The sequence below is a fragment of the Saccopteryx leptura genome, chromosome 8, assembly GCF_036850995.1.
Source record: "Saccopteryx leptura isolate mSacLep1 chromosome 8, mSacLep1_pri_phased_curated, whole genome shotgun sequence".
NCBI classification, from domain to species: Eukaryota; Metazoa; Chordata; class Mammalia; order Chiroptera; family Emballonuridae; genus Saccopteryx; species Saccopteryx leptura.
In genome coordinates this window covers 1,486,270-1,499,313 of record NC_089510.1, presented here as the reverse complement: position 1 = coordinate 1,499,313, position 13,044 = coordinate 1,486,270, and the positions used below count along the sequence as shown (strand labels likewise).

Here is a 13,044-nt window from a genome sequence, read left to right as displayed (position 1 = left end):
TTCCGGGCTTGGTTGCGTGTGTGTGTGTGTGTGTGTGTGTGGAGCTAACAGAGTCGCGTCGAGCACCACTGTTAAACGCACTTTTCTCAAACTGCTTTCTAAGTAGCTGATCCACGGTTCCTGCCGGGTGCTCCACCTTTTCACGCGGAGTAAACGGTTTTTAGCGGCCAGTTTGTTCACCTTCACGACCCAGCAAGTTCCTCTGAGATTGGCCTGGGTTTTACAGAACCTGCTTGAGGTAAGGAAAGAGCGTGTGTGTGTGTGTGTGTGTGTGTGTGTGTGTGTATGTGTGTGTGTATGTGTATGTGTGTGTGTGTGTATGTGTATGTGTGTGTGTATGTGTGTGTATGTGTGTGCGCGTGCGTGTATGTGTGTATTGTGTGCGTGTGCACATGCGTGTGCGTGCTGTACGTGCATGGAGACAACGGCACGTTCAAGGAATCAGAGCAATTTGGTTATCGGAGGAAATGAAGCATGACAGTTTGGGATGGGCTTTGACTCATTTATTTTTTAAAGCCTTTTTATCATGTCGGTCATAAACACATACAGAAACATGAACAAAACAAAAATGTCCCCATTGCGAGAGGCCCTGGGGGTGGGGGGCAGACCTCTGGGTCATGTGTCTGTCAGAGGACCAGGGAGTGCTGGAGAGGGGCCAGAACGAGGGACGTCTCAGGGGATGAGGTGCCCAGGATGTTAAAAGTGTCGTGACAAGCACTGCAGCATCTCTGTCCGCTGGTGGAAAGAGGTTTGGATACTTTGTTTTCTTTGGTGTGCTTCACGCTAAGGGCTGCCGCATATTTTTTTGTAAAATGCCGGGTAGTGATAGTTTAGATTTTCAAAGCCGTTACGGTTTCTGACACTAAAACCTTAGTGTGGATGCTGAAATTCGAATGTCGTATGCTTTTCATGAGTCACAGAGTATTCCTGTTCTTTTTCTTTTTAACCAGTAAAAATTTGGAAACCATTCTTGTTGTAAGAGGCGATGACCTGGGTTTGACCTGTGGGCCATAGTGCCATCTCCTGTTTTAGGCTATTTCTATTTAGAGATATTTGTACCTTTAAACTAAAAAAATGTATAGCCTGACCAGCTGGGGTGGCGCAATGGATAGAGCATTGGACTGGGACACAGAGGACCCAGCTTCAAAACCTTGAGGTCGCCGGCTTGAGAACAGGATCATAGACATGACCCCCATGGTCACTGACTTGAGCCCAAGATCTCTGGCTTGAGCAAAGGGTCACTTGCTCTGCTGTAGCCCCACCCCCCAGTCAAGGCACATGTGAGAAAGCAATCAATGAACAACTAAGGTGCCGCCATGAAGAATTGATGCTTCTCATGTCTCTCTCTTCCTGCCTGTCTGTCCCTATCTGTCCCTCTCTCTGACTCTCTCTCGCTGTCTCTGTTTCTCTCACTAAGAAGAAAAAAAAATGTGTAAACTTTATTTTTCATCACCAAAATAACACATGGTTGGCTTAAAACGGAAGCATTTCATACCCTCTCTCTAGTAGTTGTTTAGAACCGTTAGAAATGGTTCCTCTGTGTATATATTGATTTTTATCCTAAGTGGGATTCCGTTGTGTTTACTGAATGCCACCTGGTCGTGTACTGAGTCACTGAGCCTTTCTGAACTGACTTTCTTTGCTGTTGCGTGTTCAAGGTGCAAAAGGCGATTGAAGAAGGAAATTGCTGCTTTGGGACTGTGGATACCTGGCTGCTGCATAAGCTCACAAAAGGTGAAGGTCGTCTGCTCGCTCTGTCTCACGTCGCCGATGTTGGATGATAGTGGTGTAGCTAAAGGGTGAAGCTACTTTTCTCCCTCCCACGTCCCAGGCATGTGTCCCCGTTGTTACCCTGGTAACAACATGGTATAACAAAGCTCCATTAACTTCAGATTTGATGGAAGAGGAGGGTGGTTTTTAAATTGTGGTGAAACCTCCAATATAAGATGGAAGAACAGTCTTAATTTCAAGAGTACTAAAATCTGTCCTCAGTGCCAGATCACCCCCTTTAACCTGGGTGTGACTGGAGGCGATCAAATTGCGTCTCTGACCCCCTTCTTCATCTTTATTATTTTTTTTATTCAGTGAGAGGAGGGGAGGCAGAGAGACAGACTCCCGCATGCACCCCGACCGGGATCCACCTGGCAAGCCCACTAGGGGCCAATGCTCCATTGTTCAGCAACTGAGCTCTTCTTAGCACCTGAGGCAGAAGCCATGGAGCCATCCTCAGTCCCCAGGGCCAACTTGTTCCAATCGAGCCATGGCTGCAGGAAGGAAAGAGAGAGAGAGAGAGAGAGAGAGAGAGAGAGAAGGGAGAAGGGCGAGTGGTGGAGAAGCAGATGGGCACTTCTCCTGTGTGCCCTGACTGGGAATTGAACCCAGGGCTTGCATACGCTGGGCTGATCTCTACCACTGAGCCAACCAGCCAGGGCCCCACTTCCTCATCTTTAAACTGGGCATCACAACGTGACAATGTGCATGAAAGTGCTTTTGTAAATTATAAAAATTCATAAATGTTTAGTGGGAAATTGCTTTGGAGACTGTGCCCTGGAAATACACATTTTGGGATGAATTTTCAGGCAAAAATGAGAAAAAAGAAGGACTATAAACTAGGGATAGGTGTTTCCATTACCTGATAATAAACGATCGTTTCTGCTGTAAATCTAGGTTCTGAATATGCCACGGATTTTTCGAATGCCAGCACGACTGGACTCTTTGACCCGTTTAAGGTACAGGGTTTTTCCTTCCTTTTAGAGTCATCCGTGTTTGTGTAGCTCGGTGTGGACCCTGATGTGTATTTTTATGTCCAGATGTGCTGGAGCGGCCTCATCACCTCTCTGCTTTCCATCCCGCTCTGTCTCCTGCCTCCCGTGAGGGACACGAGGTAACGCTGAGCTGTGGGTCCAGACACCGACGACATGGTTGTCCCCGGATGCATTGTGCGTTGGGGAGGAAATAGCAATGCGGTTTAAAGCTAAAACAATATTTGGTTTTTATGTTTTGGGGGGGGGGTTACCTCAATGAATGTACATTTGTATAACTTTTTGGGCTACGCTAAAAAACAATTTGCTTAATTTAAAAATGAATGGTTCTAGCCCTGGCTGGTTGGCTCAGCGGTAGAGCGTCGGCCTGGCGTGCGGGGGACCCGGGTTCGATTCCCGGCCAGGGCACACAGGAGAAGCGCCCATTTGCTTCTCCACCCCCCCCTCCTTCCTCTCTGTCTCTCTCTTCCCCTCCCACAGCCAAGGCTCCATTGGAGCAAAGATGGCCCGGGCGCTGGGGATGGCTCCTTGGCCTCTGCCCCAGGTGCTAGAGTGGCTCTGGTTGCGGCAGAGCGACGCCCCTGAGGGGCAGAGCATCGCCCCCTGGTGGGCAGAGCGTTGCCCCTGGTGGGCGTGCCGGGTGGATCCCGGTCGGGCGCATGCGGGAGTCTGTCTGACTGTCTCTCCCCGTTTCCAGCTTCAGAAAAATACAAAAAAAAAAATAAATAAAAAATAAAATGAATGGTTCTAGCGCTATAACGTATTTTTCCATCAATTGTGTTTGAAGCTTTAATTTTGGATCAGTGGATGAAGACATCTTCGGTGTCCCTGTACCCATAAGAGCCTTGGTGAGTTGAAGATCTGTGGGTTTCTCCTTGTACGGCAAAAAAGTAAATGAGTCGAGATGAATAGTTGGGATTAGATATGAGACCAACAGGGTCTTTGCAGAATACCATTAGGGTGAAATTTTTCTTTTTAAGTTCAAGTTCCTTGGCTATAATCAGAAATGTTTTCTGTATTCTGGAAAGCAGATTGCTAGCCAGTCTTTTATCATGGAAGTGCTTTATAACCTTCTCTGACTTCTCTATATATTGTTTTTCAGAAAACTTAAAAAGAGAAAGTTGTATTCTGAGTAATTTGGTTTATATTTGATATTCTGAGATAAAAAAAAAAGAAAAGAAAAAAGAACAGGAATAGGGCCCATGCTTAGTTTATATTTGATACAGTGTCACTGTAAACAGTGTTAGGGCAATTAAAGAAGTACATTGTATTTACACTTTCTAAATCCTTAGTCAGCATCTAGCTGTGGAAGAGTGAAAAAGGAGCCGTTTCTGGTGTGTGAAGGTTCTTTCTCGATTCCTCTTTCTCTCTGGATGAGTGAGTCAGAACTTGGAGAATCCCCAAGATTTACCACCCAATTGAGAGGCCGTGCAGAGCTTGTCTTTGACTTCCTGTCATCGCTCAAGCGAGAATTGGGGACCCTCCGTCCCTAGATAGACAGTCGCCATAGTGGTCAGAGGAAAAAAGTGGGGGGAGGGGAACTGAATTCCCAAATTACAAATTCCTGGTCATTTAGAGAGGAAGGAGGCTCAGGTGTGGATTAAGGTACGGCTGGAAGAATTATGGATGAGTAAGAAAGTGTTCTTCAGATGAGTTTTGGTCCTTCACATATGGCTGGAACGGGTATCTACATTTAACTATATTAACAGAAGGTTATAATTTTTTTTTAATAAAAAATGTACAGTTGGGAGATGCATTGTTTTGTTTTGTTTTGTTTTTACAGAGACAGAGAGAGAGTCAGAGAGAGGGATAGATAGGGACAGACAGGAACAGAGAGAGATGAGAAGCATCAATCATCAGTTTTTCGTTGTGGCACTTAGTTGTTCATTGATTGCTTTCTCATATGTGCCTTGACTGTGGGGCTACAGCAGACCGAGTGACCCCTTGCTTAAGTCAGCGACCTTGGGTCCAAGCTGGTGTTTGCTCAAACCAGATGAGCCCGTGCTCAAGCTGGTGACCTCGGGGTCTCGAACCTGGGTCCTCCGCATCCCAATCCGACGCTCTATCCACTGCGCCACCGCCTGGTCAGGCGCATGGTTTGAGTTGCATCTGTTTGTAGTTAAACCTATACCTATCACTCTTCCTGAAAGAGAAATTTGTGAGGTCAATTATTTTGACTAATGAATGAAACCACCTGTTAAATGTAAACAAAAAAATCTTGGGTTTTTTTTTCCCTGCACAATTTTTATTTTTTTACTTCTAAGATTATCCCTGTCATACTTAAAACTCATGAAGTAGGTTGCCCAGTAAAAATTCCTGAGGCACATGAGTTATCTACACAATGTTAGTTCTAAGGACTCATATTCTGTCCTCATTGTTCTCTGTTCTTTCCAGAGATTGTTTTTCTTAATTTATTTATTTTTCTTAAGTAAGAAGCAAGGAGGCAGAGAGACAGACTCCTTCCTGCATGTGCCCCGACCGGTTTCCACCCGGCAAGCCCCCTACTGGGTGATGCTCTGTCCATCTGAGGCCACTGTTCTGTTGCTCAGCAACCGAGCTATTTTAATGCATGAGGCCAGGCCATGGAGTCATCCTCAGCACCCAGAGCCAACTTGCTCAAACCATTTGGGCCATGGCTGTGGGAGAATAAAGACAGAAAGGAGAGGGGGAAGGGTGGAGAAAGCAGTTGGTTGCTTCTCCTGAGTGCTCTGACCTGTAATCAAACCTGAGATGTCCATACACCAAGCCAACGCTCTACTACTAAGCCAGAGGGCCAGGGCCTCCAGAGATTTTTTTTTTTTTTTTTTTTTTTTTATGGAAAAAGAGAAAAGGGAAGAAGATGCTGAACCGTGAGAATACAAGTGAGACCGTGGGATGCAGTGAAGGGGCCCCTGCCAGGGCCTGGGGGTCTCACGTCTGAACGTTTTCGGCAGGTGGCCGACCAGCAGTCAGCCATGTTTGGAGAGTGCTGCTTCCAGCCAGGGGACGTGAAATTAACCATGGGAACTGGAACGTTTTTGGATATTAATACTGGAAATTACCCTCAGCAGAATTTTGGAGGTAATTACAATTTATCCTATGAATAAAATACCACTTTTGCATATTTAGCTCTCATGATACTGTTTCCCCATTTCATATTAAGGATACTCTCTAACACACTTCTCATTATTATTTATCCCCACTGACCTTTTACCTTGAGATTAAAAGCATGAAAAATGAGAGCGATGTTACAGAAAAATGAAGAAGGACTAGGGTATTAGCTTTACAAGAATCTACCTGGAATAGGTTGTATGTGTGTAAAACATCTTTCTAAGCCTCTAAAACATCTTTTGTGTGTAAGAAATTTATTTTTTCTTTTTGTGAATTTTATTTTTGAGGTGATCATTCTCAATTAGTGATTGTTGCATGTGAATGACAGTTACTAAGAATTTGTTCTCCCCAGTGGGAGAAATCCTGGGAGAATTTCTGGTATAAACTGAGAAGTCTAATTGTATCACTTTTACACCCAGGGTGGCCAGGGAGCTCTCAGTCTGGCCTCTGGTCCCCTCACGTGGTTACTTAGTAACATGGTTACTTAGAAACACGGTTACTTAGTAACGTGGTTACTTAGAAACACAGTTACTTAGTAACGTGGTTACTTAGTAACGCGGTTACTAAGGGGTGGATTTCCAAATCTTCATCCTCCCTCCCACCCCCAGTAAGCTCTTTCTTTTCCCCTGCCCGGAAATGGAAGCTGGAAGATGTTGGTCAGTTGGTCACTGCATGGGGCTGTTTCTGTTTATGAATCTCCTTTAGAAACCCCAGGTGAATGAATAGATCAGACAGCTCCTATGCCAACCAACCTCGTAATATCCTTTTATTTCTCAGTTAGATGTTGCTTCTGTGTCTTCAGAGGCACTGACAGGCAGAGCTGAGGAGAGCTACTATGTATGTTCCTATCCAGTGCCTGGCCTGTGCTGAGTCCTTTTCATGTGTCAACTCAGTTTGTTCACACGAGGGCTCGCTGGGGCAGACCTGAGGCCACGAGGCGAGGCGTGTCCCAGACCCCAGCGAGTGGAGGACAGAGGACTGGGGCTTGCGTCTGACTTCAGAGCCACTTGGCTGATGTTTTTTAAGTTAACCACGTTATTCCATGGTAGATGTCTCCGCCACACTTTAACTGTTTACTATACACACTTCATTGCTCGTTTTTAAGGCTTTTACCCGTTAATTGGGTGGAAGATTGGGCCAGAGGTCGTGTGCTTGGCCGAAGGCAACGCGGGAGACACGGGCACCGCCATCCAGTGGGCGCAGCAGCTGGGTGAGTCGTCACGCCAGGCTGAAGGGCGCGGGTCAGCGGGAGGCCAGCGGGGTGCTCAGAGGAGACAGGGATCAGTGGGCGCAGCAGCTGGGTGAGTCGTCACGCCAGGCTGAAGGGCGCGGGTCAGCGGGAGGCCAGCGGGGTGCTCAGAGGAGACAGGGATCAATGGCCCGTGCTGGAGGGCATGTGGGATGTTTCTTCCTGCTATGGGGAGGGTAAGAGGCTAGGCATTCAGGAGAGGCCGGGAGAAGCTCCTCTCTGCCGGTGGGGTGGGGGCTGGCCCAGCCCGCCCCTGGGGGAGTCTGCTTGCAGTGACATCACTGCGGCCGGGTCTGCCGCTCACCTTCCTGGCGGAGGGGAGAGGCCCAGTCCTTCTCGTCCTGAAGGAAAGCCCAGAGCCCAGGGTGCTTGCTCCTTGCCCCTCCCTGCCTGCCTGCCGCCCCCCCCCCCCAGCCTGACCCGGGAGAGAACACAAACTGGGTGCTGTTTAAGAGCACATCGCACCCTGAGGGAGGGCGACCATGTTCAGTTACGCATGACAGGTGGCTCCGATGGGGGGTGGGTAGTGGAGGAAACAAGGTTAACATTACAGGATTCCCAGATCAGAACCAGGAGGCGAGCCCCCAGGAGCCGACCCCCTCCCCAGTCTCCTCACCTTGTCTCCCTGCCTCGCGTGGATGGCCATGCCATTGTTTCTGTGTGTCCTTTCTGTTTCTTTTTTACAAAAGTGTGAAGATACATGCCTGTTTTCTTACCCCCTCCCCCCCCTTACATAAAAGGTCATCTGTATGCCCTTGTGTGTTTTGCCATTTTCACTCAACGTAGATTCTGGGACTTGCTTCACATCAACCGCAGGGATCCTCCTCACCCTTTTTCACAGCTGCGTATACTCCACCGTGTGTACTACGTATACGTAGCTTAGCCAGCGGATGGCCCGCCCTTGGGCATCTGAGTCGTTTCTGATATTTTGAAAACACAGATCATCTTGCACGTTTGTGCTTTATGTTGTTGGAGGTGGGTCGTGAGAATAAATGCCCAGAGGTGGCATTGCCCTACCAGAGGACGAATACATTGCCATTCTGTCGGATAGGGTCACATTCCCCGTCCTGGGAACGGTTTCATTCTGCATCGCCCCGGAGATGGCCGCGATGGTTTCCCCAACAGCCTCTGCTCACGCGGAGTCTTCCGCATAATCAGACGGTCTGGTTGGGTGAACGGCGGAAGTTGGGGCTGACGTAGGAGTCTGAGGCAGGGGTCAGACTTTCGAATTTTTGCCACCCTGGGTGGGTGAGAAGTGACGTCTCAGCATTGAGGTGGCGTTTCTCTTATTTTGAGTCAATTTGAATTTCTTTTCTCCTGAGCCCTGCTCCTCAGACCAGCAAGAGGAGACTTATCTAGACGCTCCATCTCTGCACCCAGTGTGCAGGCCAACCCGTCTCTGGAATCAGGCTGTCCCAGAATGTATCGGAGGAAATAGAGAGCAGGAAAGCTCCGGCCGGTCCAGTGGTCCCTGGAGCACCGCTGTCGGCCAGCTGGTCTCCTCTGCGCTCGCAGACAGCTTGTCCGTGAGCTCCATCCGGGAGCCCCGGTGGCCCTCAGTGGGGGACAGGGTGGAGGCTGCCCGCTGCAGGACCTCCCGTCGGCGAGCTCGCCTGAGGACAGTGTACGTGGGAGGTTGTTCAGAGAAACTCTGTAGATGGGGACAGACCAGCCAGTGCAGACTGTGGGTAAACCAGACTTCTCCCCACCCCCTCGTCTGTTACCAAAAGTGTTCCTTAAACCAGCCATCTGGGGTGTCTTCCGCATCCTGATCTTAAAATGTAGGTATTTGGATGTGATTTTTTTTTTTTTTTTTTTTAGCAAGTACAGATTTCCAAACCAGTGTTTTCTTTTTAATAATTGGTTTTTGAGGCGCTACAGACTTTGACGTGGTATGTGGGCATTTTGACCAAGTGAGTGGGACTGAACGGTAACGGGAACTGTCACCCTGAGTGAAATTGATCGCTCTTACTGAATGAGCCTCGGTAACTTGAGCCCTAACCGGAGGTGGTTCTTAGTGGAGCTCACGCACAGCGACAGCAGCCTTCAGCCGGTCAGCAGAACTGCTTTGTAGGACAACACAGTGGTCCCTGCTGAAGCAGGTCCCGGACGGGAGGACCCCGGCCCGACAGTGACACCCCTCGGCGTATAGCAGCCAGGAGGAGTGTGTACGTTAGCCTAAAACTGGGAACCGCCACGTGCACCCCTGCTGCAGACCAGGCTCCTCAGGAACTGGTCAGACGCTGGACTCCCCCACGGGCGTGGACGGGTGACATGCAGTGAGTGACTCACGCGCTGTGTTGAACAGGGGGCTCTGCATCCCGATCTGGGTGCTGGTGACCTGGGTGTGTTCACACTAGGAAAGGTCACCCCACTGTGTGGACACTTAGGATTCGCCCGTTTGCCTGTGGGTGTGACCTCTGTCTGTAGGAAGCACACGAGTGAATTAGATCCTGATGTTTTGTCTGTTTTTTAAAGAGTGACTTTGGAAACATCCATCGTCACTGTCCCTTATGAACCGACACACACCACTCTGGTAGCTGATCTTCCCATCAGAAAACTGGAATGAGTCTCATCTTCAGGAGAATACACTTTTTAATGCCAGAAAACACACAGCACTGATTTAAAAACAAAACAAAACAGCTCAAGTACCTTTAGAGGACAAAGTCAGGCTCGCTGCAGTCCCAGCCTGTCTGTCCCCCGGGTCCCCCCAGGGGCTCGTGAACCTGGGCAGGTGTCAGACCCCCCTGGTTCCAGGCTCTGTCTCCCCCTTTTTAAGTGAGCACCCTTTCCTGTTAAATTCACAGTAAATGTGGACACAGGTCAGTACTCGTCATGTAACCTAATTCTCTGTCCCTCCCCAACCCCTCCATTTTGTTTCAGAGTTTTTTTTTGTTGTTTGTTTGTTTGTTTGTTTTTTGGGTTTGCAGATCTTTTCACAGATGCCGCCGAGACGGAAAAAATGGCCAAAAGTTTGAAAGATTCTGAAGGAGTTTATTTTGTCCCGTCTTTTAGCGGATTGCAGGTAGGTGGAGACTTCGTCCAGGGCAAGTAGAGATCTCTCCCGGCCCCACCCCGCCGACCAGGGCGTGCCGCTGACCAGGGGCGTGCCGCTCGCTGCCCCACAGAGGTGGGCGCCCGGCGGGACGCGGGTGGGAGGCACGGCCCGGGCTGGTGTCTCCGCGCTTATGCAGTGTGAACTCCAGGAGAGGCCCGAGCGCCTCCAGCCGGCGTCGCTCAGAACGCGGTCCCGGTGGGAGCCAGGTGCGGGCAGGTTTATCACAGACCCGGCACAGGAGACCAGGATGAGTGTCCAGGGAAGTGCCCGTCCTTACAGGAAGTGCGTCCCTGAAAACTAGAAACACGTGGGTGGCAGCACACACACGCTCACCCACACACACATCTGCCTGGGTATATTTTGCACTGCTGTACAGATTGTGTTAAACTTTTTTTTTTAAAAAAAGCAAAATTTCTAACTCTGGCTGGATAGCTCGGTTGGTTAGAGCATCGTCCCGAAGCACAGAGGTTGCCAGTTCGATCCCCGGTCAGGGCACAGACAAGAATAGATCGATGTTCCTGTCTCTCTCTCTAAATTGAATAAAATAAACATTTAAAAAATCAAAAATTCTTATTGTGATAGATTATTGATAATTTTGCCTAATCAAAAAGTGAATCCAGTAAAAGACTTGATGCTCTAATATTTAAATTTGTATTTAATTGAAAGATCTGTGATACTACATTTACTATCTGCATATTGTTACAAAGACTTTTTAAAAACTTTTCAGGTATATTATTGTGAAGAAATGGCATTTTTATTTTAAACAAGGAGACAGAAAGGAAGGGAGAGAGATGAGAAGCATCGGTTCTTTGTTTGCGGCACTTTAATTGTTCGATTGTTTTCTCGTATGTGCCTTGATTGGGGGGTTCCTGCTGAGCCAGTGACCCCTTGATCAAGCCAGTGACCTTTGGAGTTAAGCCAGCGACCATCGGATCATGTCTGAGCCTACACTCAAGCAGGCGACCTGGGGTTCCCAAACCTGGGACCTCAGCGTCCCAGGTCAACGCTCTGTCCACTGCACCACCACCTGGTCAGGCTTCTGTCCCTTTTATCGACTCTAACCCACTTGAAAGTCCAGTTAAAAAGTTATTGTAACATAGAGCGTCATTTTGGGCCATTACTTATTTTAAAACGACTCAACTCCGACTAGGGATTGTTCTTCTCTGACATGGTCGTTACTGTGTAATGTGTCCTTGCGTCTGTAGCCGTAACTGAGAACAACGATACTGTACTCTTGCTGTCCCCGCCTCAGGCTCCACTGAATGACCCCTGCGCCTGCGCCTCTTTCATGGGGCTGAAGCCGTCCACCGGCAAGCGCCACCTGGTGCGGGCCATCCTGGAAGCCATCGCGTTCAGGTACCGGAGCCCGCCCTGCGCGCGCCCCTCTCCCCCCGGGCCGCACCGCCGTGTCCTGGGGTTCATTTCTGCAAAACCGGACATTTCTTCGTCCTCATTGAGGCTGTGCACCTGTAGTGTCGTTCACACTGTTTGTGACATAAGCAGTTCTGACTGCTCGTTTTTGTAGCATCTCTTACTTTGCTTCATAGTCAATAGTCCCAGCACCACTTAGATAGGAGATCTGAAAATTCAATGCTTTTAAAAAAAATATATATATATATATATCCAATTTCCAAATCGTAAGAGATTCACAATGTGGACTTTCAAAGGTTTTTGTATCTGTATTCGTGAAGGAGATTCCTGATGTGCTCCCGCGATACTCAGAGGTCGAATCGGCAGAATTATTCCTGATGTGTGTTTTCCTGCGCTCGTTTTGGTCGGAGTCACTGATTAACAGCGAGAATGGGGCTGTCATGGATAGGGAACATTTTAATGTTTAAAATAGAATTTCCTGGGTTTATAAAACGATTCCTTTTATAGTTGATGAATCCTATTAGATGTTACCTAGGGTATGTCTTCTAGGTAGCGATCTTTTCCATGGGTGCTTGCTGGCTAGTTTTATTTGTGGGAATACTTATAGAGAACATGTTCAAAAATAAGAACTGGGTTCTTATTTGTGTCAGGTGATAAAGCACCAGGCCCTGAGCCTCTCGATCAAACCGCCGTTTTTGTTTCTCTCGATGACAACACGTAGAGAATAACTGTGGTTTCATGTGTCTCTCAACTGTTATCTTATTTTCTTTTTCTTTTTCACTAGAAACAAACAGTTATTTGAGGTGATGCAGAGGGAGGTCCGTGTCCCTGTGACAACCATCCGGTGCGTAGACTCTGTTCCTAGTCGGTTTGAGGAGAGATCAGAAGTTGGTGGCAGGAGCCTGACCTGTGGTGGCGCAGTGGGTAGGGCATCAACCTGGGACGCTGAGGTCGCCGGTTCAAATCCCCGGGCTTGCCCGGTCAAGGCACCTAGGACAAGCAAGCAATGAACAACTAAAGTGAGGCAACTAGGAGTTGATACTCATTCTCCCCACCCCAGTAAAATCTTAAAAAAGAAAAAAGAGGCCCTGGCCGGTTGGCTCAGTGGTAGAGCGTCGGCCTGGCATGCGGGGGACCCGGGTTCGATTCCCGGCCAGGGCACATAGGAGAAGCACCCATTTGCTTCTCCACCCCTCCCCCTCTCCTTCCTCTCTGTCTCTCTCTTCCCCTCCCGCAGCCAAGGCTCCATTGGAGCAAAGATGGCCCGGGTGCTGAGGATGACTTCTTGGCCTCTGCCCCAGGCGCTAGAGTGGCTCTGGTCACAACAGAGCGACACCCCCTGGTGGGCGTGCCGGGTGGATCCCGGTCGGGCGCATGCGGGAGTCTGTCTGACTGTCTCTCCCCGTTTCCAGCTTCAGAAAAATACAAAAAAAATAAAAAGAAAAAGAAAAAAAAAAGAAAAAAAGAAAAAAGGAGTTAAGTGTCAGGTGCTGTTAGTATTTTCATCACTGTGG

At 48.6% G+C, this 13,044-nt stretch overlaps 1 protein-coding gene and 1 long non-coding RNA gene across 4 annotated transcripts in view; one reads left to right on the top strand and one right to left on the bottom strand.

Moving 5' to 3' along the window:
• The window catches only part of LOC136379798 (uncharacterized), a 555,021-nt gene that overhangs the window by 406,825 nt on the left and 135,152 nt on the right, over positions 1–13,044 (bottom strand). The window lies entirely within an intron of this gene.
• GK5 (glycerol kinase 5) overlaps positions 1–13,044 on the top strand; it is a 53,673-nt gene that overhangs the window by 29,274 nt on the left and 11,355 nt on the right. For 2 of the 3 annotated variants that reach the window (XM_066347357.1, XM_066347358.1), the window contains exons 5-14: positions 107–238; positions 1,659–1,734; positions 2,668–2,729; positions 2,811–2,884; positions 3,550–3,610; positions 5,696–5,822; positions 6,958–7,062; positions 10,032–10,126; positions 11,412–11,515; positions 12,315–12,374. In XM_066347357.1, the coding sequence (XP_066203454.1) occupies positions 107–238; positions 1,659–1,734; positions 2,668–2,729; positions 2,811–2,884; positions 3,550–3,610; positions 5,696–5,822; positions 6,958–7,062; positions 10,032–10,126; positions 11,412–11,515; positions 12,315–12,374 (896 nt within the window). Of the gene's footprint in view, positions 1–106; positions 239–1,658; positions 1,735–2,667; positions 2,730–2,810; positions 2,885–3,549; positions 3,611–5,695; positions 5,823–6,957; positions 7,063–7,654; positions 7,903–10,031; positions 10,127–11,411; positions 11,516–12,314; positions 12,375–13,044 lie in introns of those variants that run through there. The other variant, XM_066347360.1, reaches the window with a different exon arrangement.